The following is a 27,237-nucleotide window of genomic DNA, read 5'->3' on the forward strand; positions in this document are numbered from 1 at the left end:
TCTATAACCCATCAAAAGACTCTCTGCTCATCACACAGAACAGCTAAGGGACCAGTACGAGGATTACTTGAAGGTGGGCAAGCGGGACGAGCAGGGGAAAAGGGAAGGGAGAGCTGCAGAGACGCAGCCCACATCTGTGGCTGCCAGGACACGAGGCCTCAGGTCACAGAACAGAGACCACAAGAGCCAGGAGGTGGGCTCTTTCTCTGTGTCCCACAGCTGATCTCTCCTGCTGAGAGAGCAGCATATTCAGCCTTTGAGGCAGTAACCTCAGCAGAGATCTCCAGCTGAGCCCTGGGTCAGACAAAAGAGACAAAAGGCAAATTCCACACCTGGGCCCCTCCCCCCACTCTCCCACAGCAATCCTGCATCCGCCCTTCCAGAGTCTCAAACTGGTCCCTGAACTGAAGAGTAGTGTCAGATTACAGAGGAGCTGCAGTGCTTAGGACCCAGAAAAAGCCGCTTTACAACTGTGACCTAGGGCAGAGGCTGGGAAGAATGTGACACTGCTGGGCTGGGACACAGAAGACACCTCCCTTCCCAGCCCCCACCTTTTCTGGGCTGTAGCCCAGGACAATTACAGCTACAGAGACACATGCAGAGATCAACAGCACGTGGCAGAGGCAGCTCTGGGCTTTCAGCAGCTCAGAAATCTCCAGCCCTCCACATCCCCTGACAGAAGAAGTGCCTAAGACTCAGGAGACCTGGGCATAGGGAATAAGCCCACCTCCCAGCGGCTGGCTGTGGGGCTCTCAGCGCACGTATGTGCAGGCGAGGGCAGAAACTGCACTGACTTTGTAGAAACTACCAACCACATCCCATAGCCCCACTCAGCTAGAACTGCAGTGCCAGGGTCACTCTGGGCGCCAGATGGCTGGCTCTGCCTCCAACAGAGGACTCATTGTTTGGTGGGCTGAAGCCAAAACTGGTGCTGCTTTTTTTTTTTTAATTATTACTATCATTTTTACCATATATTTTATATATATATACACACACACATTTTCCCCTTTCTCTCTTCTTTTCTTTTTTTCTTACTTTTTGGAAAGAATGAAATTTTAATTTTAGACTAGTCTTGGATTTACAGAAAAATGGTGAAAATAGTAGAGTTCCCATATGCCCCAAACCAAGTTTCCCTTATTGCTAACATCTTTCATTAGCATAGTACATTAGTCACAACTAATGAACCAATATTGATAAGTCACTATTGACTAAAGTCTATAATTTACTCAGACATGCTTAGTTTCAACGGAGTGGCCTTTTTTTTCAATTAAAGTTTATTGGGCTGACAATTGTTAGTAAAGTTACATAAATTTCAGGTGTACAATTCTGTATTACATCATCTATGTATCACAGTCTGTGTTCACCACCCAGAGTCACTTCTCCTTCCATCACCATATATTTGATCCCCTTCACCCTCATCTACCACCCCCCACCCCTTTGCCCTCTGGAAACCACTAAAATATTGTCTGTGTCTATGAGTTTTTGTTTCTCATTTGTTTGTCTTGTTCTTTTGTTGTTTTTGGTTCATATACCACATACCAGTGAAATCACATGGTTCTCTGCTTTTTCTGTCTGACTTATTTCACTTAGCATTATAGTCTCAAGATCCATCCATGTTGTCACAAATGTTCCTATATCATCTTTTCTTACCGCCGAATAGTATTCCATTGTGTATATATACCACAACTTCTTTATCCATTCATCTATCTAAGGACGTTTTGGTTGTTTCCATGTCTTGGCCACTGTAAACAAAGCTGCAATGAACATTGGAGCACACGTGTCTTTATGGATAAATGTTTTCAGAGTTTTGGGGTAGATACCCAGGACAGGGATTGCTGGGCCATACGGTAATTCTATTCTTAATTTTTTGAGGAACCTCCACACTGCCTTCCATAGTGGCTGCACCAGTCTGCATTCCCACCAACAGTGTATGAGGGTTCCTTTTTCTCCACAGCCTCTCCAACACTTGTCACTATTTGTCTTGTTGATGATAGCCATTCTGACTGGGGTGAGGTGATAGCTCATTGTGGTTTTGATTTGCATTTCTCTGATGATTAGTGATGACCATTTTTTCACACGTCTATTTGCCATTTGTATGTCCTCTTTGGAGAAATGTCTCTTCACGTCCTCTGCCCATTTTCCAATTGGGTTGTTTTTGTTTTTGTTGTTGTTGAGTTGCAAAGAAGAAATTACCAGAGATCAAAAGATACATAGAAACAAATGACAATGAAAATACATCCTACCAAAATGTTTGGGATGCAGTGAAAGCAGTTTTAAGAGGGAAATTTATCTCATTACAGACCAATCTCAAGAAACAAGAAAAATCCCAAATAAACAACCTCATGTTACACCTTAAAGAACTAGAAAAAGAAGAACAAGTGAAACCCAAGGTCAGCAGAAGAAATGAAATCCAAAAATCTGAGCAGAACTAAATGAAATAGAGAACAAAAAGACAATAGAAAAATTAATGTGACAAAGAGCTGGTTCTTTGAAAAGATTAACAAAATTGACAAACCCTTGGCTAGACTCACTAAGATAAAAAGAGAGAAGACACTAATCAACAACATCAGAAATGTAAAAGGGGAAGTTATCAGGGACACCACAGAAATACAAAGGATCATCCAAGAATACTATGATGGACTATATGCCACCAAATTCAATAACCTAGAAGAAATGGACAAGTTCTTAGAAACATATAGCCTTCCAAGGCTGAACCATGAAGAACTGGAAAATCTAAACAGACTGCTCACCAGTAACGAAATTGAATCAGTCACCCAAAACCTTCCCAAAAGCAAACATCCGGGATCAGATGGCTTCACTAGTGAATTCTACCAAACCTTCAAAACGGATCTAATACCAATCCTGCTAAAACTCTTCCAAAAAATTGAAAAAGAGACAGTACTCCGTAACTCATTTTATGAGGCCAACATTACCCTGATACCAAAACCTGGTAAGGACAACACAAAAAAAGAAAACTGCAGACCAATATCTCTGATGAATACAGATGCAAAAATCCTAAACAAAATTCTAGCAAATCGAATACAACGATGCATTAAAAAGATTATTCATCACGACCAAGTGGGGTTCATCCCCGGGGCACAAGGATGGTTCAACATCCGCAAATCCATTAATGTGATACATCACATAAACAAAATAAAGGACAAAAATCATATGATTATATCAATTGATGCAGAAAAAGCATTTGACAAGATACAGCATCCATTTATGATTAAAACACTTAATAAAACAGGTATAGAAAGAAAATACCTTAACATAATAAAGGCCATATATGACAAGCCCTCTGCTAATCTCATACTTAATGGTGAAAAACTGAAGCCCTTTGCTCTACGTTCAGGAACACGACAGGGCTGCCCCCTATCACCTCTGCTTTTCAACATAGTGTTGGAAGTCGTCTCCAGAGTAATCAGGCAAGAGAAAGAAATAAAAGTCACACAAATTGGGAATGAAGAAGTTAAATTCTCACTCTTTGCAGATGACATGATGCTATATATAGAAATCCCTAAAGACTCCACCAAAAAGCTATTAGAAACAATCAACGAATACAGTAAAGTTGCCAGCTACAAAATCAACATATAAAAGTCGATTGCATTCCTATATACTAACAATGAAATCTCAGATAAAGAAATACAAAAAACAATTCCTTTTGCAATTGCAGCGAAAAGAATAAAATACCTACGAATAAACTTAACCAAGGATGTGAAGGACCTCTATGCTGAAAACTATAAGACATTTTTGAAGGAAATTGAATAGAACACAAAGAAATGGAAAGCCATTCCAACCCATGGATTGGAAGAATCAACATGGTTAAAATGGCCATATTACCCAAAGCAATATACAGATTCAATGCAATCCCCATCAAAATCCCAATGGTATATTTTAAAGAAATTGAACAAAAGATTATCAGATTTGTTTGGAACCACAAAAGACCCCGAATAGCCAAAGCAAACTTCAGAAAAAAGAACAATGGAGGTATCACACTTCCTGACTTTGGCTTGTACTACAGGGCTACAATAATCAAAACAGCATGGTATTGGCAGAAAAACAGACACACAGACCAATGGAATAGAATTCAGAACCCAGAAATAAAACCACAGAAATATGGACAGATAATTTTTGACAAAGAAGCTAAAAACATACAATGGAGGAAAGACAGCCTCTTCAATAAATGGTGCTTGGGGAATTGGATAGCCACGTGCAAAAGAATGAAACTGGACTGCTATCTGTCACCATGTACCAAAGTTAATTCAAAATGGATCAAAGACTTAAGCATAAGACCTGACACAATAAACTGCATAGAAGAAAACATAGGTACTAAACTTATGGACCTTGGGTTCAAAGAGCATTTTATGAATTTGACTCCAAAGGCAGAGGAACTAAAAGCTAAAATAATTGAATGGGACTATATCAAACTTACAAGCTTCTGCACAGTAAAAGAAACCATCAACAAAATAAAGAGGCAACCAACTGAATGGGAGAAGATTTTTGCAAACAGTGCCTCCGATAAGGAACTAATATCCAAAATATATAAAGAACCCATGCAACTCAACAACAACAAAAAAAAAAAAAAAAACCCAATTGAAAAATGGGCAGAGGACCTGAAGAGACATTTCTCCAAAGAGGACATACAAATAGCAAATAGACATATGAAAAAATGCTCAACATCACTAATCATCAGAGAAATGCAAATCAAAACCACAATGAGATATCACCTCATCCCAGTCAGGATGGCTATCATCAACAAGACAAATATTAAAAAGTGTTGGAGAGGCTGTGGAAAAAAAGGAACCCTCATACACTGTTGGTGGGAATGCAGACTGGTGCAGCCGCTATGGAAGAGAGTGTGGAGGTTCCTCAAAAAATTACAAATAGAATTACCATATGACCCAGCAATCCCTGTCCTGGGTATCTACCCCAAAACTGAAAACATTTATCCATAAAGACACGTGTGCTCCAATGTTCATTGCAGCTTTGTTTACGGTGGCCAAGACATGGAAACAACCAAAATGTCCTTCGATAGATGAATAGATGAAGAAGTTGTGGTATATATACACAATGGAATACTATTCGGCAGTAAGAAAAGATGATATAGGAACATTTGTGACAACATGGATGGATCTTAGAGTATAATGCTAAGTGAAATAAGTCAGACAGAAAAAGAGAACCATATTATTTCACTGATATGTGGTATATAAACAAAAAATAACAACAGAACAAGACAAACAAATGAGAAACAAAAACTCATAGACACAGACAATAGTTTAGTGGTTACCAGAGGGTAAGGGGGGTTGGGGGGTGGGAGATGAGGGTAAGGGGGATCGAATATATGGTGATGGAAGGAGAACTGACTCTGGGTGGTGAACACACAATGGGATTTATAGATGATGTAATACAGAATTGTACTCCTGAAATCTATGTAATTTTACTAACAATTGTCACCCCAATAAATTTAAAAAATAAAAAAATAAAATAAAATAAAATAAAAGTATCTTGTTTAATCTCCATGTATTTGTGGGTTTTCCTGCTTTCTTTTTGCAGTTGATATCCAATTTCAAAGCCTTGTGATCAGAGAATATGCTTGGTATGATTTCAGTCTTCTTAGATTTGCTGAGGCTAGTCTTATGTCCCAATATATGGTCTATCCTAGAGAATTTTCTGTGTACACTGAAAAAAAAATGTATAGTCTGATGTTTTAGGATGAAGTGCTCTATAAATGTAAATTATGTCCATTTCATCTAATGTGTCATTTAGGGCTGCTATTTCGTTATTTATTTTCTGTTTGGATGATCTATCCATAGCTGTCAATGATGTATTTAAGTCCCCTAGTATAATTGTGTCTTGGTCAATTTCTCCCTTTAGTTCTGTTAGTAGTTGCTTGGTTTATTTCGGTGCTCCCTGATTGGGGGCATAAATATTGATGACTGTTATGTCTTCTTATTGTAGAGTCCCCTTTATCATTATGAAATGTCCATCTTTGTCTCTTGTTACCTTTTGTATCCTGAAGTCTCTTTCATCTGATATCAGATGATTTTGTACACCTGATTTTCTCTGGATACCATTCACTTGGAGTGTCAATTTCCACCCTTTCATTTTGAGTCTGTTTGTCCCTTTAGCTGAGATGTGTCTCTTAAGAGACTGCATATGGTTGGGTTTCGTTTTTTTGATCCAATCTGCTACTCTGTGCCTTTTTATTGGTGAGTTCAATCCATTTACGTTTAGAGTGATTGTTGATATGTGAGGATTTCCTGTCATTCTATCTTTAGTTTTCTGGTAAGACTGTGTCTCCATTGCCTTTTTGTTGTTGTCTATTATTTCTGTGTGGTGGTATTCTATGATATTTCCCTCTGTTTCTTCTTTTATTACAGTATATATTTAAGTTCTGGATTTTTTTTTTTTTGTGGTTACCCAGAAGTAACCACTACTGATATAACTGCGGGGCTGCATTGATTGGTTGGTTGGTTGGCAGGCAGAGACATGAATGGCAGACTGCGGATCATGTGGCTACTACTGCGTGTGTCTTGCCCGGCCGCCAGAGAGAATATAGTGGTATGACTCCCCTATCTATGGCTCCGTGGGTGTTCTTTTTTGGCCTAGCGTATCCTGGCTAGCTGGTTACAGCTGATGGCCAACCAATCACAGCTGATGGTCATTTACTACCCAAACCAGCACCTCCCCACGTGAGGCCAAGAGCCTGGAAAGTGCTCTCTGGGACTCTGTCCCCACAACGGTGACCATCACCACAGCCAGTCCTCCTTCCACAGCTCCCTCCCCTTTGCTGGAACTAGTTGGGCTGCGAATCTGTGTCTGTGGACCACAGTCCTCAGAACTGCAAATATTCTGTCCCTTTGATCTGACACTGCTACTGTTCCGCTTCTAGCACTGGGCAGGTGGGGGCAGGGTGAGCTCTGGGAGGGTAGGGAGGGGACGGCTAGTCTCAGAGCCTAAGGCTTCCATTCTCTGCTCGGCAGTGAGGGCTTAAACCACCATTTTCAGCCTTCTTCCCTCAGTTTTGCTCCGAGGTCTCTGCCATGAGTGTTGGGTTGAGCCGTGTTATATGCTGTTCCTTCAGCCCTGTGGAGCCCTGGCGGAGCCCTAGCAGTCCGAGTTCTTCCCTCTCCCGCAGCTGCGGTAGTTCCAGGATGCAGCGAGCTCGGAGCACTGAGCTGGGTCTGCGTCCTGCACCCGCGCGGCTCCATCTCCGCACTTCTCCCTTCCCTCCTCCCCCACTAGCACAAGTTGCCCACCTTTAGGTTATTTGTGTAGTGTTCCTCTTAGTTTTTCCTGTCTGCTGCACAGGGAGTCCTTTGTGGAGTTATAGTTGTTCAATTTATTATAAATTCCAGGGGAGAGTTCAAGAGGCTCACTTCACGCTGCCATTTTTATGATGTCACGCCCTCTCTTCTTTTCCTTTTTTCTCTTCCATACCCTACTTTTCCTCCCTCTTTCCACTTTTCTGTATTGATTTAGTGTGTGTGTTTGTGTGTGTGTGTGTGTATTTTTGATATGTTTGCCTGTGTTGAATATGGGCTATTGGTTGTTTTTACAATGTGAGTGTACTTGGTTGTTTTCTCTGTTGTTGTTCTTGTGCTTGTTGATTTATTTTGCTATGAAATTGCCCTATACCAGGTCCCTACAACACACCCAGAGGCCAACTCCAGACCAAATCAGAGTACTACCAGGTTTGACCTACAAGTGACACATCCAGAGGGACTTCTCTACAGAAACAAGAGCCCATAGGGGCCAAGTCTCATGTGAGTGGTCAACCCTCATGCAGCAGCTCATCCACCGTGGGCAGAGCCAAGTCTCACAACTAGACAGCCTAGGAGTCAATCCCACCTACTGATGAGCCAAAAGCAATTAAAGCTCAACTTTAACAGGGCAATATACACAATACAAGGGTCACCTTTGGAGCACATGCACAGGAGAACAGGGAAGTCGTGCAAGTCAAATATAAAGGACACATACTACATAAGCTCATCCAGCAAAGACTAAGAACCCTCGGAGATCTACCTAATACATCAAAGCAAACAGAGTCAGCCAGAATGGGGAAACAAAGAAACATATCCCAAATAAAAGAACAGAAGAAACCTCCAGAATTGGAACCAAATGAAATAGAGGTAAGCAACCTCTCAGAGACAAAGTTCAGAATACTGGTGATAAGAAGGATAGAGAAACCATAAAGAACAACCAGTTAGAACTAAAGACTACAATAACTGAAATAAAGAAGATACTTGAAGGAATTACCAGCAGGTTAAACGAGGCAGAGGATCAAATCAGCGATTTAGAAGACAAGTTAGCAGAGATCCCCCAAGCAGAACAACAAAAAGGAAAAAGAATAAAAAACAATGAAGATGGTTTAAGAGACCTCTGGGATAACATCAAACGCAACAACATGCGCATCATAGGAATACCAGCAGGTGAAGAGAGGAAGCAAGGGATCGAGAACATATTTGAAGTAATAATGTCTGAAAACTTCCCTAACCTGGTGAAGGAAACCAACATACAAGCCCAGGAAGTGCAGAGAGTTCCAACCAAGATGAACCCAAACAGGCCCACACCAAGACACATCATAGTTAAGATGGCAAAGGTTAAAGACAAAGAGAGAATCCTAAAAGCAGCAAGAGAAATACAGTGGGTTACATACAAAGGAATTCCTATAAGACTATCAAATAACTTTTCTACAGAAACTTTGCAGGCCAGAAGGGAGTGGCAGGAGGTACTCAAAGTGATGAAAAACAAAGGCCTACAACCTAGACTGCTTCATCCAGCAAGGCTATCATTTAAAATTGAAGGAGCGATCAAGAGCTTCCCAGGAAAGAATAAGCCAAAGGGATTCATTACCTCCAAATCAGCAATGCAGAAAATGTTAAAAGGGCTTCTGTAAACAGAAGATAGACGAAAACAATCTAACTAATGAAGACCAGAAATACAAATAACAAAATGGCAATAACTATGTACCTATGAATAATCACTTTAAATGTAAATGGATTAAATGTTTCAATCAAAAGACATAGGGTGGCTGAGTGGATAAGAAAACAAGACCCTTGCATATGCTGTACACAAGAGACTCACCTCAGATCAAAAGACACACAGGCTGAAAGTGAAGGGTTAGAGAAAGATATTTCATGAAAATGGAAATGAGAAAAAAATCTGGAGTAGCAATACTTATATCTGACAAAATAGACTTTTAAATGAAGAACATATTAAAAGACAAAGATGGGCACTATATCATAATAAAGGCATCGATCCAACAAGAAGACATAATCCTAGTAAACATCTATGCACCCAACATAGGAGCACTTAAATATATAAACAGATATTGACTGACATAAAGACAGAGATCAACAGTAACACTATCATAGTAGGGCCTTCAACACACCACTGACAACAAGGGACAGGTCCTCCAGACAGAGAATAAATATGGAAACAGCGCCCTTAAATGACACATTGGACCAGTTGGAAGTAATCAATATTTTCAGAGCATTTCACCCCAAACCTTCAGAATACACATTCTTTTCTCAAGTACACATAGAACATTTCCCAAGATAGGCCACAAAATAGGTCTCAATAAATTTAAGAAAATTGAAATCAGACCAAGTGTCTTCTCTGACCACAGTGCTATGAAATTAGAAATCAACTACAGGTAAACAATTGGAAGACACACAAATACATGGAGGCTGAATAGCATGTTACTAAATAATGAATGGATCAACAATGAGATCTAGGAAGAAATCAAAAGATGTCTCGAGACAAATGAAAATGAAAACACAGCAACCCAAAATCTATGGAATGCAGCAAAAGCAGTCCTAAGAGGGAAATTCGTAGCAATGCAGGCCTACCTAAAGAAACAAGAAAAATCACAAATCAACATGTTATCCTTACACTTAAGGGATCTGTAAAAAGAACAGCAAAATAAGCCCAAACGGAGTACAAGGAAGGAGATAATAAAGATCAGAGTGGAAATAAATGAAACAGAGACCAAAAAAACAATACAAAAGATCAGTGAATCCAAGAGCCGGTTTTTCGAGAAGATAAACAAAATCGACATCTTTTAGCCAGACTCATCAAAAAAAGAGAGGACTCAAATTAATAAAATCAGAAATGAAAGAGGAGAAGTGACAACAGACACCACAGAAATACAAAAAAATTTTAAGAAATTACTATGAGCAACTATATGCCAACAAATTAGACAATCTGAAAGAAATGGACAACTTTCTAGAAGCACACAACCTTCCAAGGCTAACTCAAGAAGAAACAGAAAACCTGAATAGACTGATTACCACCAGGGAAACTGAATAAGTAATCAACAAGCTCCCAACAAACAAAAGCCCCGGACCAGATGGCTTTACAGGTGAATTTTATGAAATATTCAAAAAAGAATTATCACCTATTTTCCTCAAGCTATTCCAAAAAATCCAGAAGGAGGGAAGGCTCCCAAACACTTTTTGTGAGACCACTATCACCTGATCCCAAAATCAGACAAAGACACCACAAAAAAAGAAAACTACAGGCCGATATCTCTAATGAACATAGATGCAAAAATCCTCAACAAAATATTAGTGAACAGAATTCAGCAATACATTAAGAAGATCATACACCGTGATCAAGTGGGATTCATGCCTGGTATGCAAGGTGGTTCAACATCTGCAAATCAATTAATGTGATACACCACATCAACAAACTGAAAAATAAAAATCATGTGATCATATCAATAGATGCAGAAAAAGCATTTGACAAAATACAGCAGCCATTTATGATAAAAACTCTTAAGAAAGTGGGAATAGAGGGATCATTCCTCAACATAATAAAGGCCATATATGATAAACCCACAGTTAACATCATACTCAATGGGGAAAAGCTAAAACCATTCCCCTTAAGATCAGGAACAAGGCAAGGTTGCCCACTTTCTCCACTTCTATTCAACATAGTGCTGGAAGCTCTAGCCACAACAATCAGACAAGAAAAAGAAATAAAAGGCATCCAAATCAGTAAGGAGGAAGTAAAACTGTCATTATACGCAGATGATATGATACTATAGAGAGAGAACCCTAAAGACTCCACCAAAAAACTACTAGAGCTGATAAATGAATTTAGGAAAGTAGCAGGATACAAAATTATTATTCAGAAATCAGTTGCATTTATATATACCAATAATAAAATATCAGAAGGAGAAATTAAGAAAACAGTCCCATTTACAATTGCTTCAAAGACTATAAAATACCTAGGAATAAATTTAACCAAAAAGGTAAAAGACCTGTACTCAGAAAATTATAAGACACTGAAGAGAGAAATTAAAGAAGATACAAATAGATGGAAACACATACCATGCTCATGGATAGGAAGAATTAATATCATTAAAATGTCCCTACTGCCTAAGGCAATATACAAATTCAATGCAATTCCTATCAAACAACCAAGGACATTTTTCACAGAAATAGAACATATAATCCTAAACTTTATGTGGAACCATAAATGACCCCGGATAGCCCCAGCAATCTTGAGAAATAAGAACAAAGTGACACGTATCACGATACTGACATCAAATTATACTACAAGGCTACAGTAATCAGAACAGCATGGTACTGGCATAAAAGCAGACACATAGATCAATGGAACAGAATAGAGAGCCCAGAAATAAATCCATGCCTATATGGTCAAAGCAAGAATTTATATTGGGGTAAAGACAGTCTATTCAATAAATGGTGCTGGGAAACCTGGACAGACACATGCAAAAAAAATGAAGCTGGACGACCTCCTTACACCATATACAAGAATAAATTCAAAGTGGATTAAAGACTTAAATGTAAGATCTAAAACCATAAAACTCTTAGAAGAAAATATAGGAAGAAACTTTACAGACATTACCGGGAGTAAGATTTTTACTGATACATCCCCTTGGTCAAGGGAAGTAAGAGAAAAAATAAACATGTGGAATTACATCAAACTAAAAAGTTTTTTCACAGCAAAGGAAACTATCAATAAAACAAAAAAGGAGCCTACTGAATGGAAGAAGATATTTGTCAATGATAAGGGGTTAATATCACAAATTTATTTAAAAAAATCATTCAACTCAATACCAAAAAAACAAACAATCCAATTTAAAAATTGGCCGAGGACATGAAGAGACATTTTTCTAAAAAGGACATACAGATGGCAAACAGACATATGAAAAAATGCTCAACCTCACTAATCATTAGAGAAATGCAAACAAAAATCACAATGAAATACCACCTCACTCCGGTCACAATGGCTGTCATCAATAAATCAACAAACAAGTGCTGGTGAGGATGTGGAGAAAAGTGAACCCTTGTGCACTGTTGGTGGGATTGCAAATTGGTGCAGCCACCGTGGAAAACAGTATGGAGGTATCTCAAAAGATTGAAAATGGAACTACCTTATGATCCAGCAATTCCACTCTTGGGTGTCTATTCAGAGAAATCCAAAACTCTAATTCAAAAATCTTTATGCACGCCTATGTTTATTGCAGCACTATACACAATAGCCAAGACATGGAAACAACCAAAATGCCCATTGGTAGACGACTGGATTAAGAAACTGTGGTACATTTATACAATGGAGTATTACGCAGCCATAAAGAAGAATGAAATCTTACCATTTGCAACAACATGGATGGACCTAGAGAACATTATGTTAAGTGAAATAAGTCAGACAGAGAAAGACAAATACCATATGATCTCACTTATATGTGGAATCTAAAGAAAAGAATAAATGAATGAACTAATCAGAAACAGTCTCAGAGACATAGAGGAAAAACTGAGGGTTGCTAGATGGGAGGGGGTGGGGATAAGGGGGAAGGTGAGGGGATTAGAAAGCAGTCAGTAACCACAAGATGGCCACGGGATCACAAAAGTTAATTTGGGGAATGTAATCAATAATGTTGTAAAGATTTTGTAGGGTATCCGATGGACACTTGTCTCATTAGGGAGACCACCTCAGGGATGATGTAGATGCCTGATCACTGCACTGCACACCTGAAGCTGAAGCTGAACAATAATGAATGTCAACTACAAGGATGGATAGATAGATAGATAGATAGATAGATAGATAGATAGATAGATAGATAGATAGATAGATACATAGATAGATACATAGATAGATAGATGTAGATTTACAAGAAGCAGAGTACAGCATTAGGAATAGAGTCAGTGGAAATGTAACGGCTGTGTGCGATGTCAGAGGGAGAGTGGATTGGGGGGTTATCACTTTGTGAGAGGTATAAATGATAGATGTCTAACTATTACAGTGTTTTGTACACCTGAAACGAATAAAAAATGAAAAAATAAAATAAAATAAATGTAAATAGATTAAATTATCCAATGAACGATATAGAGTGTCTGAATGGATAAATTAAAATAATAAACAAACAAACAAGATCCAACTGTTGACATAAGAACGTCCACACCTGTAGAGAATTTATGAGTTTATTTGAGTGAAATTGACGATTGCTGGAAAGCAAGACTTCAAATCCTATGGGGAAGGACAGTTTGCAGTTCTTTCTCTACATTTGGAATTAAGGAGGGGACATAAGGAAGATGACACGGAGAGGAGAGAGCAGTGGGGCCTGCAGGCCACCCCGACGGCCACACAAACCGCACCACAGAGATGGAGCATTTCTCTGACACTTTGAGTGAGTGGCCTCCTGCAGCCGCGAGTGTAAGGAGCTTCCCTGGTCCACAGGCCTGGCGGGCTCTGGAAGCAGCACAGTTGCCCTGACTGTGGTCCATCAGCCCTTGTTTCGATTTTGTGCATGTTTGCTCCCTGGGTGGTGTCCGCTCCCTCCTGAAATGCCTGGAGGGTTATGTTTTCTGGACTCAAGCTGGACTTTCAGAGCAACGGGTAGGAAGTGCTCTGGCGAACAGAGCCTTGAAAGTGGGCACTGGCCCCACGTATCCACCCTGGAGTGTGGGGGGCAGACGCTGCTGCAATGGGTTAGGTGGGGGCAGGATGAGCATCATTGGGTCTGGGCCTGGCTGCTGTCTTCCCTGCACTGGGCCAGTTGGGGACAAACCATAGGAAGGGGCTTCTGTGAACACCGTCTCTTTCATCTTGTTTTTGAAAGCCAAACCCAAATTCAATACGAGGGCTCGCAAAATTTCAACACTAGGTGAACACTGCCTCACAAACGTTCTCATGTGAGAGGGTTCATCTGGAAAGATCGGGGCCTTGAGAACTGGGGTGGGTCGTGTGTGTGGGTTCTGAGAAAGCCCAGATCACACTGTCACACCCATGTCAGCCAAAGAATCACCCCACCTGTGCCTGATATCTTGTAATGACCCCAAGAGACTGATCGCCTGACACCCCCCCCACCAGCACTGGGTAGGCAGCATGGGGACCACAGGTGGGGTGCATGATTTGCCAGAAACCTGGACATATAGGTGGGAGTGGACTCCATGGGCAAACACCCACCAGCCTGCACACTCCGGGGTTTCGCCAAACGTACCGATTCGTGGAGCCGACCAGAGATACCGTAGATCAGTGTGCTTCTCCAGAAGCCGGAAGCACTGCTCCCAGCTCACAGAGCTGGACGCCGAGTGACTGGACCGAGAACTCAAGGTGACCTGGGCACCGTGGAGAGGAAGCAGGTTTATCACCAGTTAGTCCCAGGGCGGGACTGGAGGACAGTCCCTTCACCAGGGCTGTGGCCAGAGCAATAGTCCCAGGACCACGGGCTCCCAGCACCTCGCCCAGCCCCCGCATAGGTGGGGCCACTGGCTGCCCCGTGATCCAGACCCCACAGGCTTGTGTGACCGCCTCTGTGGGGGAGGCTGCAGACGGGCCACTGCTGGACTTCTGAGAGCAGGACCCAGGGAGGTGTGGCTGCTCCTGAGAGGCAGGCTCCGGGCATGTGCAGCTGCCACCAAGGCGCCATGCTGGGAGTCCCCACACCACAGAGAGGCTCTTGGAGACCATGGGGGGGGGCGCGGGGAGCCCACCCAGCCCAGGTGCTAGACTCCAGGCAGAGCCTTCAAGCCCCTCACTGGGTTGCCTGTGCCCCACCAGATCATGTCCTGGGGCTTGGATGTGGGTGCTGCTGCAGGAAACCCCAGACTTTGGGACATGGTGCGAGAAAGGGCCTGCAGGAGGCTGTCACCGGATGTGGCAGCCCCCAGGACACCGGAGTGCTGGGCACTGCAAAACCATGGGTGGGAGGGGCCACTCCTCTCCTACGTCTGTTAAATGATCTCTTCCTGCGCACTGGACTCTGCTCTGCAGGCCTGAGGACACAAGCCCTGCCCACTGACCCTTAGAAGGAGCCCTGCCCGTCGCTCTCCCATAGCCTTCCTGGCCCCTGGTCCTTCTGGGGTGGAGGCTCCATGCCTCCCAGCCATCCCCCATATCCAGGCTGGACCTCGAAGTTGTCAGATGGCCAAGGGGCAGACACAGGGCAGGGGTGAGCTGTGAGATACTTCAGACACTGAAGGCTCGCGTCCCTCACACAGGACCGCGGGGTCTTGGCCACAGGAAGTGCAGGGACGGCATGCTGTCCAGCCAGAGGCATGTCTGGGCCCCGGTGACCACTGTGGACTTTGTCCTTGCACATCAGACTTCTGTCTGTCCTCTGGAGGACATCTTTCCTCTGACTGTGGTCTTTGCACCTTTGGTCAGGGATCAGGCCACGGACACAGCCAGGGGAGGAAGAGCTGGGGACCTGGAGCAAGACAGCAGGCTCCTTGGGAGCTGCCCTGCTGGGTGGACCAGATGGGGCCAGGGCTCGGTTGCAGGCTGTGAGCTGGATGGCCTGCGCCCACACCGCACACTCGCCGGGGTCAAGAGAGGAGCCCACCACAGCCAGGGACGTCGGGAGGCTCAGGCAAGAGGCCCAGCTCCCAGCCTGTGGGGGCTGAGTGGGCACAGTCCCATGGGGGCAGAGAGCCAAGAGCAGTGTGTGACGGCCAGGTGCCCACACTCTCCCCTGGGTCCCGGGTGCCCGCATCACATCACCCCCACACACCCACGTGAGGTAACCTCGGCCATGTCTGGACTCCCCCAGGACCCTTGACGCAGAAACCACCCAGAAAAAAGGGAACTTCAGGAAGCAAGCCATGCTGCCAGTTTCAATCTAGTTCTTAGTCTTCGTGGGGCTGCAGGGGGGGTTCACCCCTGGGGGTGGGGCCCGGCTACCAGCTCCTAGGAAGCAGGGGCACAGAGCCCAGCCACAAGAGCGTCATGCACCTGGGACCAGAGCGAGCAGGGTGGGGCGCCTGCATGGCCCCAACCCCTGGTGAGCGGGGTCCACACAGAGCAGGGCTCAGAGGGAGGGTGGTGGGGACAGTGGGACCTGCCACAGGAGCTGAGGGGAGACCAGGCCCTCGGGAACCACACAGAGGGACTGGAGCAGCTGAGCCAGCATGGAGAGTGCAGGTGGCCTCAGGCCACGGCCCAACTCGGCACAGGAGCCAGGGACCCATGGGCAGGGCACGTCTGTGCAGCAGGCCTGAACACACTGGAGGCCGGCAACGGTCGGTCAGGCCAGGGCCTTGGAAGGATGCGGTGAGCTGGGGGCAGAAGCCTGAGGGCTGTGCTTGGCCAGCTGTGCAGGGGTCACAGGCTGGGCTCTGGGCTGGAGCAGAGCTAAGCAGGACCCCTGCTAGAATGGACAATGGGTCTGAGAGAGGATGCAGGGGAGGAAGAGGACCCCAGGTGGCCTAAGAGTCCTGTCCAGGCCAGTGGGTAGTGTCAGAGGAGGAGACCGTGGGAACCTGGGCTGAGGGCAGCCGGCGAGCAGCACACAGCGGCAGGAGCGTGCTCAGAGCGCAGACAGCGTGAGGTCCAGCGGGCAGCTCTGCCAGTGGTGGCAGGGGCCGGGGCCGGAGCCGGGGTCGGGGCTCTAGGCAACAGCTGCTGGGCACAGGGCAGCTGACCAGCAACTGGAAGGAGCAAAGTTCCAGACGGGGCTTGCGGGGATGATGGAGAGAACAGAGCCTGGGACCAGGCAGGGCCAGGAGCTCCTCTGGGAGGAGACTAGGGTGAAGCAGGTGTTCAGGGCAGAGCTGGCCAGAGAGAGTGGGTGCTGGCCGCTCCAGGGAGCAAAGCCCAGTGTCAGGAGACGGATGAGACCAGGGATGGGGCTGCACTAGGCTGAGGGCCCTGGGCTGGGCCTGGGGAGACACGCAGCCTGGGCGCGTCTCACAGACCTGAGGGCACGGGGGCCCAAGGAAAGGAGGAGCAGCGGGCTACTGCGGGCCAGAAGCTCTAGGGACGAGGGCAGAGCCATGCAGGTGAGCAGGGGCAGGTAGCAGAAGAGCAGGGACCTGCCCCAGGAGGTCAGGGGAGCTGGCAGAGCTATGCAGGTGAGCAGGGGGCAGGTGGCAGGGCAGGGAGCTGCCCTGGAGGTCGGGGAGCTGACAGAGCTATGCAGGTGAGCAGGGGCAGGTAGCAGAAGAGCAGGGACCTGCCCCAGGAGGTCAGGGGAGCTGGCAGAGCTATGCAGGTGAGCAGGGGGCAGGTGGCAGGGCAGGGAGCTGCCCTGGAGGTCGGGGGAGCTGGCAGAGCTATGCAGGTGAGCAGGGGCAGGTGGGAGGGCAGGGAGCTGCCCTGGAGGTCAGGGGAGCTGGCAGAGCTATGCAGGTGAGCAGGGGGCAGGTGGCAGGGCAGGGAGCTGCCCTGGAGGTCGGGGGAGCTGGCAGAGCTATGCAGGTGAGCAGGGGGCAGGTGGGAGGGCAGGGAGCTGCCCTGGAGGTCGGGGGAGCTGGCAGAGCTATGCAGGTGAGCAGGGGAGAGGTGGGAGGGCAGGGAGCTGCCCTGGAGGTCGGGGGAGCTGGCAGAGCTGTGCAGGTGAGCAGGGGGCAGGTGGCAGGGCAGGGAGCTGCCCTGGAGGTCGGGGAGCTGGCAGAGCTATGCAGGTGAGCAGGGGAGAGGTGGGAGGGCAGGGAGCTGCCCTGGAGGTCGGGGGAGCTGGCAGAGCTGTGCAGGTGAGCAGGGCAGGTGGCAGGGCAGGGAGCTGCCCCCACGAAGTCTGGAGAGTTGGCAGAGCTATGCAGGTGAGCAGGGGAGAGGTGGCAGGGCAGGGAGCTGCCCTGGAGGTCGGGGGAGCTGGCAGAGCTATGCAGGTGAGCAGGGGGGAGGTGGGAGGGCAGGGAGCTGCCCTGGAGGTCGGGGGAGCTGGCAGAGCTGTGCAGGTGAGCAGGGGGCAGGTGGGAGGGCAGGGAGCTGCCCTGGAGGTCGGGGGAGCTGGCAGAGCTATGCAGGTGAGCAGGGAAGAGGTGGGAGGGCAGGGAGCTGCCCTGGAGGTCGGGGGAGCTGGCAGAGCTGTGCAGGTGAGCAGGGGGCAGGTGGGAGGGCAGGGAGCTGCCCTGGAGGTCGGGGGAGCTGGCAGAGCTATGCAGGTGAGCAGGGGAGAGGTGGGAGGGCAGGGAGCTGCCCTGGAGGTCGGGGGAGCTGGCAGAGCTATGCAGGTGAGCAGGGGAGAGGTGGCAGGGCAGGGAGCTGCCCTGGAGGTCGGGGGAGCTGGCAGAGCTGTGCAGGTGAGCAGGGGAGGTGGCAGGGCAGGGAGCTGCCCTGGAGGTCGGGGGAGCTGGCAGAGCTATGCAGGTGAGCAGGGGGCAGGTGGCAGGGCAGGGAGCTGCCCTGGAGGTCGGGGGAGCTGGCAGAGCTATGCAGGTGAGCAGGGGGCAGGTGGGAGGGCAGGGAGCTGCCCTGGAGGTCGGGGGAGCTGGCAGAGCTGTGCAGGTGAGCAGGGGGCAGGTGGGAGGGCAGGGAGCTGCCCTGGAGGTCGGGGGAGCTGGCAGAGCTATGCAGGTGAGCAGGGGGCAGGTGGGAGGGCAGGGAGCTGCCCTGGAGGTCGGGGGAGCTGGCAGAGCTATGCAGGTGAGCAGGGGAGAGGTGGGAGGGCAGGGAGCTGCCCTGGAGGTCGGGGGAGCTGGCAGAGCTGTGCAGGTGAGCAGGGGAGAGGTGGCAGGGCAGGGAGCTGCCCTGGAGGTCGGGGGAGCTGGCAGAGCTATGCAGGTGAGCAGGGGAGAGGTGGGAGGGCAGGGAGCTGCCCTGGAGGTCGGGGGAGCTGGCAGAGCTATGCAGGTGAGCAGGGGGCAGGTGGCAGGGCAGGGAGCTGCCCTGGAGGTCGGGGGAGCTGGCAGAGCTATGCAGGTGAGCAGGGGGCAGGTGGCAGGGCAGGGAGCTGCCCTGGAGGTCGGGGGAGCTGGCAGAGCTGTGCAGGTGAGCAGGGGGCAGGTGGGAGGGCAGGGAGCTGCCCTGGAGGTCGGGGGAGCTGGCAGAGCTGTGCAGGTGAGCAGGGGAGAGGTGGGAGGGCAGGGAGCTGCCCTGGAGGTCGGGGGAGCTGGCAGAGCTGTGCAGGTGAGCAGGGGAGAGGTGGCAGGGCAGGGAGCTGCCCTGGAGGTCGGGGGAGCTGGCAGAGCTGTGCAGGTGAGCAGGGGGCAGGTGGCAGGGCAGGGAGCTGCCCTGGAGGTCGGGGGAGCTGGCAGAGCTGTGCAGGTGAGCAGGGGGCAGGAGGCAGGGCAGGGGCCGCCCCAGGCTCTCGACACTGTCTGGCAGGGGTGAGCAGATGAGGGGAGAGCTGTCCTGGGGCCGTCGGGGAAGGGGGCAGTTTGGCCAGGAGCTGCAGGGAGGAGGCACGGCAGGTACAGGTGTGTAGGTCTGTGCAAGGACTCAGCCGGGCAGCTGGCAGAGGTAGGGCAGGGGTCCAGCTGGTCAGTTGAGGGCCCAAGGCAGGGGAAAAAGAAGCCCAAAGGCAAGGAGGGCTTTGGCCTGAGCTGGCAGAACCCGGCTCAGGTGGTCAGGAGACCAGGGCCCAGTGTGAGACGCAAGGACCAGGACGCAGGCAGCTGGGACGAGGTGAGCCAGCCAGGCACAGAGGGAGCGCAGCTGGGCCTGCACACGTGAGCTGGGAGGGCCGGAGGGCAGGCTCAGCCCCGGAGCTCAGGCGACAAGGGGCCGGACCTGAGGAGGCCTGGCCTAGGTGGGAGCAGCAGAGACGGCTGGGCTGAGCGATGGGGATGGGGCCTGGGTAGCCTCCCTGTGCAGGAGAGTGTGAGCCAGGTGAGGGCCCGGCTGGGACCAGGTGGACAGCAAGCTGGTGTGGAGTGTGCAGGGGGCCCTGGCAGGACCAGCTCTGGGGCTGGAGGGGAGGGGCACCCTGGAGGGGTCCAGAGGGCCAAAGTTCTTGATCCCAGGGGCACCAGTCCTGCTCCGGGGGCCTGTGATGACGTGGGACAGCAGGGGTGGACACGCGACAGCATGGGGGTGGCACAGGGCCCTGGACCCGGCGGAGGGAAGCAACAGGGCCGATGGGGCCTGGTGGGGCCTCTGGCTGAGGCTGTGGGGGGAAGGGCTGGGGGAGGTGGGCAGGGCCCTGGGGCTGAGCAGAGGGGCCCAGGGCCGGGGACAGGCCTGGCCCACACGGGCTGGGGTGCTGGTAGGAGGCAGGAGAGGACAGTGCCAGGCTCCCGCCTGCGCTCAGCGAGGACAGGATGGTCTGGGCAGGCCTAAGCGTTGGGACGGCGGAGCGCAGAGATCCCTGAGCGGGAGGGTGTGTGACAGCTCAGGAAGCCATGCCAGGCGGGCCCTAGCAGGGGCTGGCGGGCCCAGAGTCACAGATTTAGGAGCCTGGGCTGGGCGGCAGGGCCACAGAGATGAGGGCTCCAAGAAGGAGGTTCTAACACGGAGCAGAGCAGGGGCAGTGGGGGGCACAGGCCCACCACACCTGGGGGGCGCCTGCTCGCCTGGGGCAGGGCCAGACTGGGGAGACAGGGCACTGGGCTCAGGGGACCAGTGGAAGCCAGCCAGACGCAGGGGCCACCGGTCAGGACTCAGACAGAGGCTCAGTGGGGTCAGGGCTCTGGGGCCTGGGGGGCTGCAATGCAGGCAGCCGTCCAGCACTGATGGGGCTGACGAGTCCAGCGCCCGTGGCCACAGAGGGCCCTGTGGGGCAGCTGGGCTGCAGAGTTCCTGGAAACACACTGGCGACGGGCACTGGGCTCAGCGCTGCCCCGGCCCAGGCAGCTGACCCTGCTCAGACCTTCGCTGCTGTGAGGCGCTGGCAGTCACATGGCCCCGTCTCTTGCAGCCTCCAACACGGCCCCGAAGGTGTTCCCGCTGTCCCCCCGCTGTGGAGGCACGTCTGGCTCCACGACGGCCCTGGGCTGCCTGGTGTCCAGCTACTTCCCCGAGCCGGTGACTGTGTCCTGGAACTCGGGCGCCCTGACCAGCGGCGTGCACACCTTCCCATCCGTCCTGCAGTCCGGGCTCTACTCTCTCAGCAGCATGGTGACAGTGCCCAGCAGCAGCTCGGGCAGCCAGACCTACATCTGCAACGTAAAACACCCGGCCACCAACACCAAGGTGGACGTGATAGGTAAGAGCGCAGCCACAGGAGGGCGGCCACTAGGACACGGGCCGGGCCAGCCCTCATGCCTGGATGGACCACGTGGCAGGGACGGCTGACCCAGCCTGGGGCAGCAGGCAGGGCGCTGTCGGTCTCCTGAACCTGAAGAACCCCCAAGCTTGGGGAGGGGTTCTCTGGGAGTTTCCACCAGGCCCAAGCTGGGCCCAGCCTGGGCACCCCAACCCCGGCCTCTGGGCCCCGCAGAAGTGGGCGCTGGTCTCAGACCTAAGCAAGCCCCCAGGGCCATCCCCCCAGGTCCCGGCAGCTCCCAGTAACCCCCGTCTGCTCTCTCTGCAGTGCCCTTCGGAGACGTCACAGACCCCTGCTCCAAGTGTCCCAAAACCAAATGCCCAGGTAAGTCAGCCGCCCCAAGGAGGGGGCCCACGGGGGGACAAGTGCCCGGGGAGGCCCGCCGAGGTGCTGACCCCCAGCCCTGTGTCTCCCACACCAGCTCCTGAAATCCCGGGAGGGCCGTCCGTCTTCATCTTCCCCCCGAAACCCAAGGACACCCTCATGATCTCCCGCACGCCTGAGGTCACGTGTGTGGTGGTGGACGTGGCTCAGGGGGCCCCCGTCACGTTCACCTGGTACGTGGACGGCAAGGAGGTGAACACGGGCAAGATGACGTCTGAGGAGGAGCAGTTCAACAGCACCTTGCGTGTGGTGGGCTCCCTCCCCATCCTGCACCAGGACTGGCTGCAGGGCAAGGAGTTCAAGTGCAAGGTGTCGAACAAGGACATGCCGTCCCCTGTGCTGCGGAGCATCTCCAAGGCCAAAGGTGGGGCACACACAGGCGAGGCAGGGGCGCGGGGGGCTGGCCCCTGCCTGGGAGTGACCGTCGGTGCCGACCCCGTCCCACAGGGCAGGTCAAGGAGCCGCAGCTGTACGTCCTGGCCCCGCACACGGACGAGCTGAGCAAGGACACGGTCAGCGTGACCTGCCTGGTCAAAGACTTCCACCCGTCGGACATCAACGTGGAGTGGCAGAGCAACGGGCAGCCGGAGCCAGAGGACAAGTACAAGACGACCCCGCCCCAGCTGGACACTGACGGGTCCTACTTCCTGTACAGCAAGCTCACCTTGGACAAGGGCCGGTGGCAGCAGGGACACACCATCACGTGTGCAGTGATGCACGAGGCCCTGCACAACCACTACACCCAGAAATCCATCTCCCGAAGCCCCGGTAAATGAGCACGCGTCCTGCGCCCCAGCGCCCACCCTTGTACACACCCCGGGCCCCCAGCATGAAATAAAGCACCCAGCTCCGCCCTGGGACCCCGCGATGCTGTTATGGTTCTTTCTGAGACACAGCTCAGGCCGGCCTCTGAGGCTGGCTGGCACCACCAGGGGAGGGAGCCGGTCCCACCCGGGCGGGCGGGCGGGCGGGCGAGATGCCGAGCCTGTGGGTCTGCACAGGCCGCCCAGGACAGGGGAGGGGCTTGGCAGCTAAGGCCCCTCCTCAGGCCCCTCACCATGGCCACTCCAGGCTGGAGGTGTGGATGGGGCAGGGCCCTTGGGGAGCCCCACAGGACATGAGAGCTCAGTCCCCACCTCTGTACAAGCCCGCGCTGAGACTGCTTCCTTGTCTCCTGGGTTCCCCGTGCACTGGTCTCTCAGGGGCTCTGTGTCCACACGGGGGGCGTGCCTGGCCCACGGTGAGGGCACAGGCCCTCCTTGCCCTCACGATCACGGCCCCCACCCGCCCTCAGACGCACTGGCTCTGTCTGGCCTTGTCCTGCCTGGGGCAGGCCTGTCGACTCCTGAGCACTCATCCTCCTGCTCCAAAGGGTCAGAGACAGGCACAGGGCCCATGGAACAGACTGTCCCAATGCCCCATGGACACTGAGCCCATGCCCGTTGGAAACAAGCCCCTCCTGCTGAGCAACGCCAGCTCATGGCACCCTCTTCACACATGCACATATGTGCACATTCCTGCACACACACTCTAGGGCCTCCCACAGGACACCCTGCACAGGCCCAGACCACAGCATGGGGCGGGTCCCGTGGACCCCCACATGGACACCAGCCTGGCCCCATGCCCTCCAACGCCCCAGGGGCCACTCAGTGGCTTATCCACACACTGAGCAGCTCAGACACCAGCCCTCCTCCTGCCCAGGGCACCTACACCTTCCCTGACACGCAGAACGCCCCCACACCCAGACCAGCCCTTGGACATGCCCACTGGTCCCAGCACCCCAGCCGCTGCTGCACTTGGCACACACTCAGCACGTCCTGGCACTGACTCAACCCCCGGGAGAGGCAGAGGACTGGGTGGATGGACTGCAGACAGGCCTGGCTCTGCCCTGCGGTCAGGATGCCTTCTCCCCAGGGCCCAGTGCAGGGTGGCTGAGAGGAGAGGCCAGGTGGAGATCTGGGGCCCAAGTTGGAGGGACGTGGGACCTGGGCGCCCCTGGCCCAGCCTGGCGGGGGCTCCCACACTGTCACAGAGGGGATCCCCACAAGGCTCTGCCATGGCGGGCCAGCACTGACCACCCCTTCCCTGTCCAGAGGTGCTCCTGGATGACAGCTGTGCGGAGGCCCAGGACGGGGAGCTAGATGGGCTGTGGACCACCATCTCCATCTTCATCACCCTCTTCCTGCTCAGCGTGTGCTACAGTGCCACTGTCACCCTCTTCAAGGTGGGCCCACCATCCCCACACTGTCCCCATGCCATCCCCACACTGTCCCCTTGCTGTCCCCACACTGTCCCCATGCCATCCCCATGCTGTCCCATGCTGTCCGCACACTGTCCCCACATTGTCTCCATGCCATCCCAACAGTCCCCTTGCTGTCCCCACACTGTCCGTCACAGTCCCTCACTGTGCCCTCACTGTCCCTCACTATTTCTCACTGTCCCCACACTGTTCCCAGATCAACCCCACCTGACCCTCCCACACACTCCCACACTGTCCCCTCACTGTCCCACACTGTCCCACGCCGTCCCCACCTGGCCCTCCCTCACTGGCGCTGGGGAGGCTGACGTGGGTCCTCGCACTGCCTGCAGGTGAAATGGATCTTCTCCTCGGTGGTAGAACTAAAGCGAACCATCGTGCCCGACTACAGGAACATGATTGGGCAGGGGGCTTAGCGCCACCCCCCAGGCGGATGTCCAGGGCAGCCCAAGGCCCCGCCGGGGACCCAGGGCCACCAGCCTGCTGGCCACACCTGTTCTCTGCCTTCTGACCTCGCTGCCCTCTGACCCCACTGCCACCCTGGGCCTGCACCTCCCCTGCTCTGGCCTCATGGCCACTACGGGCTGCGTCCTAGCCCTGAGCCACCCCTTTGGAGACCCGAGTGGACAGCAGGTTCCGCCCCAGCCTGAGCTGAAGGACGTCTGCCGTCCCCTCGTCAGCAGCCCAAGACACCGCCCGAGGGCCGTGTGACACCAAGGGCCACAGAGTGGTGCGTCCTCGCCCCGGACATCACTGCCTGGGGTCAATGTGCAAGCTCATCCTGGAGGAGGTGGAGGCCCTGCATCCCGGTTCCATTGGGCAGGACTCAGCTCCCGTGAGAAGCCCGTCCATGCCAGGCTCCAGGACACAGGCTTCCTGAGAGGGTCCTGAGTGGAAACATCCACCTCAAGGCAAGGAAGGGCCATCGTCCCCCACCGGAAGCTTCCAGAAGTTCCCTCATGGTCACTCAGGTTGCCTCCACCAGAGGAGAGCCTCGGAGAAAGGCCTGGGCCAGGATTGTACATGCCCAGGGAGGCAGGGCGATCGGCCAGTGTGAGTCCTAGAGGGTCACCTGGTGAGCAGGTCCCTGGTGGGCGGGATGCAGCCTCCATGGGTGTTGGGGTGCAGGGTGCCAGGAGGATAGGGGCCTAAGCCCCGGCGTGGGGGACAGGGCTGAGAGGAGGGAGGACTGAAGAGAGCCCTCTGCTCGGGGAGCCATCGGGAAGGAGCGGGGTCGCAGGGCCTCACGCCCCTGGTCGCAATGTCCCCTCATGTCTTCAGCAAATGCCAGTCAGCACATCTAGCTGGGAAGGAAGGAGAAACGGACCCCCAAGGCTGTAGGGGCTGCACAGTGCGACATTATGCGAAGGAAACACCACCTTGTAGCCTGGGTTGCTTTTTCTTTTTAATTTTCTGGAGCCCATTGATTTTCTTTCCTGTTTCTCTTTTTTTAAATGACAATAAAACATCCTTAAAAATTCCATCTCTGACTGGGGAGTCTTGCTCTGCTGACGTGCCTGATGACATCATAGCCTGGCTGAGGCAGCGGCCTCCTCCCAGCGCCCTCCCTCCCGCCCCTGCTCTCCAGCGGGGGGTCCAGCGGGGGGTCCAGGCTCCCAGCAGTCCCTGTTCCCAGTGGGTGAGGAAGGTGGCCTGTGAGGAGCCAGCGGGGGCCGTGTGGGTGCAGGCTTCAGCCTGGGGGTCGCATGCAGGAGTTGCTCCTGGCTCTGACCGTGACAGGAGCAAGACACGCATAACGGGGACCAGTCGGCACATGCTGCTGTGACATGGCCCCACACCTGGGCGGCTGGAACAGCAGAAACGAATCCTCTCCAGTCCTGGAGGCCGGAAGTCCCAGGTCAGGGGCCTGCAGGGCTGGTTCCTCCTGAGGCCTCGCTCCTGGGCCGCGTCCTCACATGGCCGTCCCTCTGTGTCTGTGTCCTTTTCTCCTCTTCTTAGAAGGACACTGGTTAGACTGGACTAGAACCCACCCTAATGGCTTCACTTTAATTTATTACATCCCGAAAAACCCCATCTCCAAAAACAGGCACATTCTGTGTGTGTGTGTGTGGACATGTGTGTGTGTGTGTGTGGATGTGCATGTGTGTGTAGGTGTGTGTGTGAGAACATGTGAGTGTGTGTGTATATGTGTGCGAGGACATGTATGTGTGTGTGTGAGGATGTGCATGTGTGTGTAGGTGTGTGTGTGTGAGAACGTGTGAGTGTGTGTGTATGTGTGGACATGTATGTGTGTGAGGACATGTATGTGTGTGTGTGTGGATGTGCATGTGTGTATAGGTGTGTGTGTGTGAGAACGTGTGAGTGTGTGTGTATGTGAGTGTGTGTGCCAGCAAAGGCCAGGCCAGAAGGCACAGAGGTGGCAAAAAAAAGCCCGACACTAGTCAGGGCTCAGTCAGTAAGAACTCAGCAGGGAAGAGTTTCCACATGGGCTGAACTCGACCTGGGTTTGCCCAAGGGACATGGGCATTTTCCATGGCACGGAGGGGCAAGTGGGCTGTACTGAAGGGTCAGGACGGGTGGCCCCAGGACTGCTGCCGGCAATGGTGCAGCCGAGCTTGTCCTGCACAGACACGGGGCTGGGGTCCCATCCATCCTGCCGATTCCAAGTCAGAGGAATGGGCCTCAGCTCCCCAGAGACGCTCCTGGGTTGTAGGAGACACGCAGCCCCGAGGCGGGTGCAGGACCCAGTCGTCAGCCCTTCTCAGTAGAAGCTCCACAAAAGGAGATGGTGCTGTGCTGCGTAGGGGCCAGCCTGGGAGGCACCAGGAGCCAGGAGTTTGGTCACAGAGTTGCCAGTGGCTGGTCAGGAAGTGCCATTCCAGCTTCCTGGGTGGGAGAGAGTTTTGTGTAGGGAAGGGGCTGCAGTGCTCCCGTGGGGGCCAGGCCCGATGGGAGGTCGTGCAGCAGGGAGTATCTCGCGTCCGGGCTGAGACGCTCCATGAGCAGCGTGCTGCACTCTGCCTTCAGGGCCCCAGGTGACCGTCCTAAGGGTCACCCACGCCCTCCGTCTCCTGCACCCTGACACCTCACCAGCGAGCCGGACTTGCCAACGGCCACACAGCCTGCCCAGCCCCTCTCCCTCTCTGCCCAAGGCCTTGGCCCTCACTGCCATCAGCTGGGTCAAGGCTGACCCCTGCAGCCAGCCCACCCTCCCTCAGGAAGCCCAGGA

At 52.0% G+C, this 27,237-nt stretch overlaps 3 gene segments (V, D, J or C); all 3 read left to right on the plus strand.

The window, feature by feature from the left end:
- The window catches only part of LOC109455540 (immunoglobulin heavy constant gamma 1), a 58,807-nt gene extending 33,277 nt beyond the window's left edge, over positions 1-25,530 (plus strand). Inside the window, 6 exon segments of the C gene segment in view lie at positions 21,059-21,346; positions 21,674-21,730; positions 21,828-22,154; positions 22,238-22,558; positions 23,884-24,014; positions 24,380-25,530. Of these exon segments, the coding sequence occupies positions 21,256-21,346; positions 21,674-21,730; positions 21,828-22,154; positions 22,238-22,558; positions 23,884-24,014; positions 24,380-24,463 (1,011 nt within the window).
- Positions 1-27,237, plus strand: part of LOC109455542 (immunoglobulin heavy constant epsilon) — a 144,166-nt gene that overhangs the window by 101,562 nt on the left and 15,367 nt on the right.
- Positions 1-27,237, plus strand: part of LOC109455567 (immunoglobulin heavy constant alpha 2) — an 85,718-nt gene that overhangs the window by 33,104 nt on the left and 25,377 nt on the right.

Source organism: Rhinolophus sinicus, linkage group LG03 (genome assembly GCF_036562045.2).
Source record: "Rhinolophus sinicus isolate RSC01 linkage group LG03, ASM3656204v1, whole genome shotgun sequence".
Taxonomy (NCBI): Eukaryota; Metazoa; Chordata; class Mammalia; order Chiroptera; family Rhinolophidae; genus Rhinolophus; species Rhinolophus sinicus.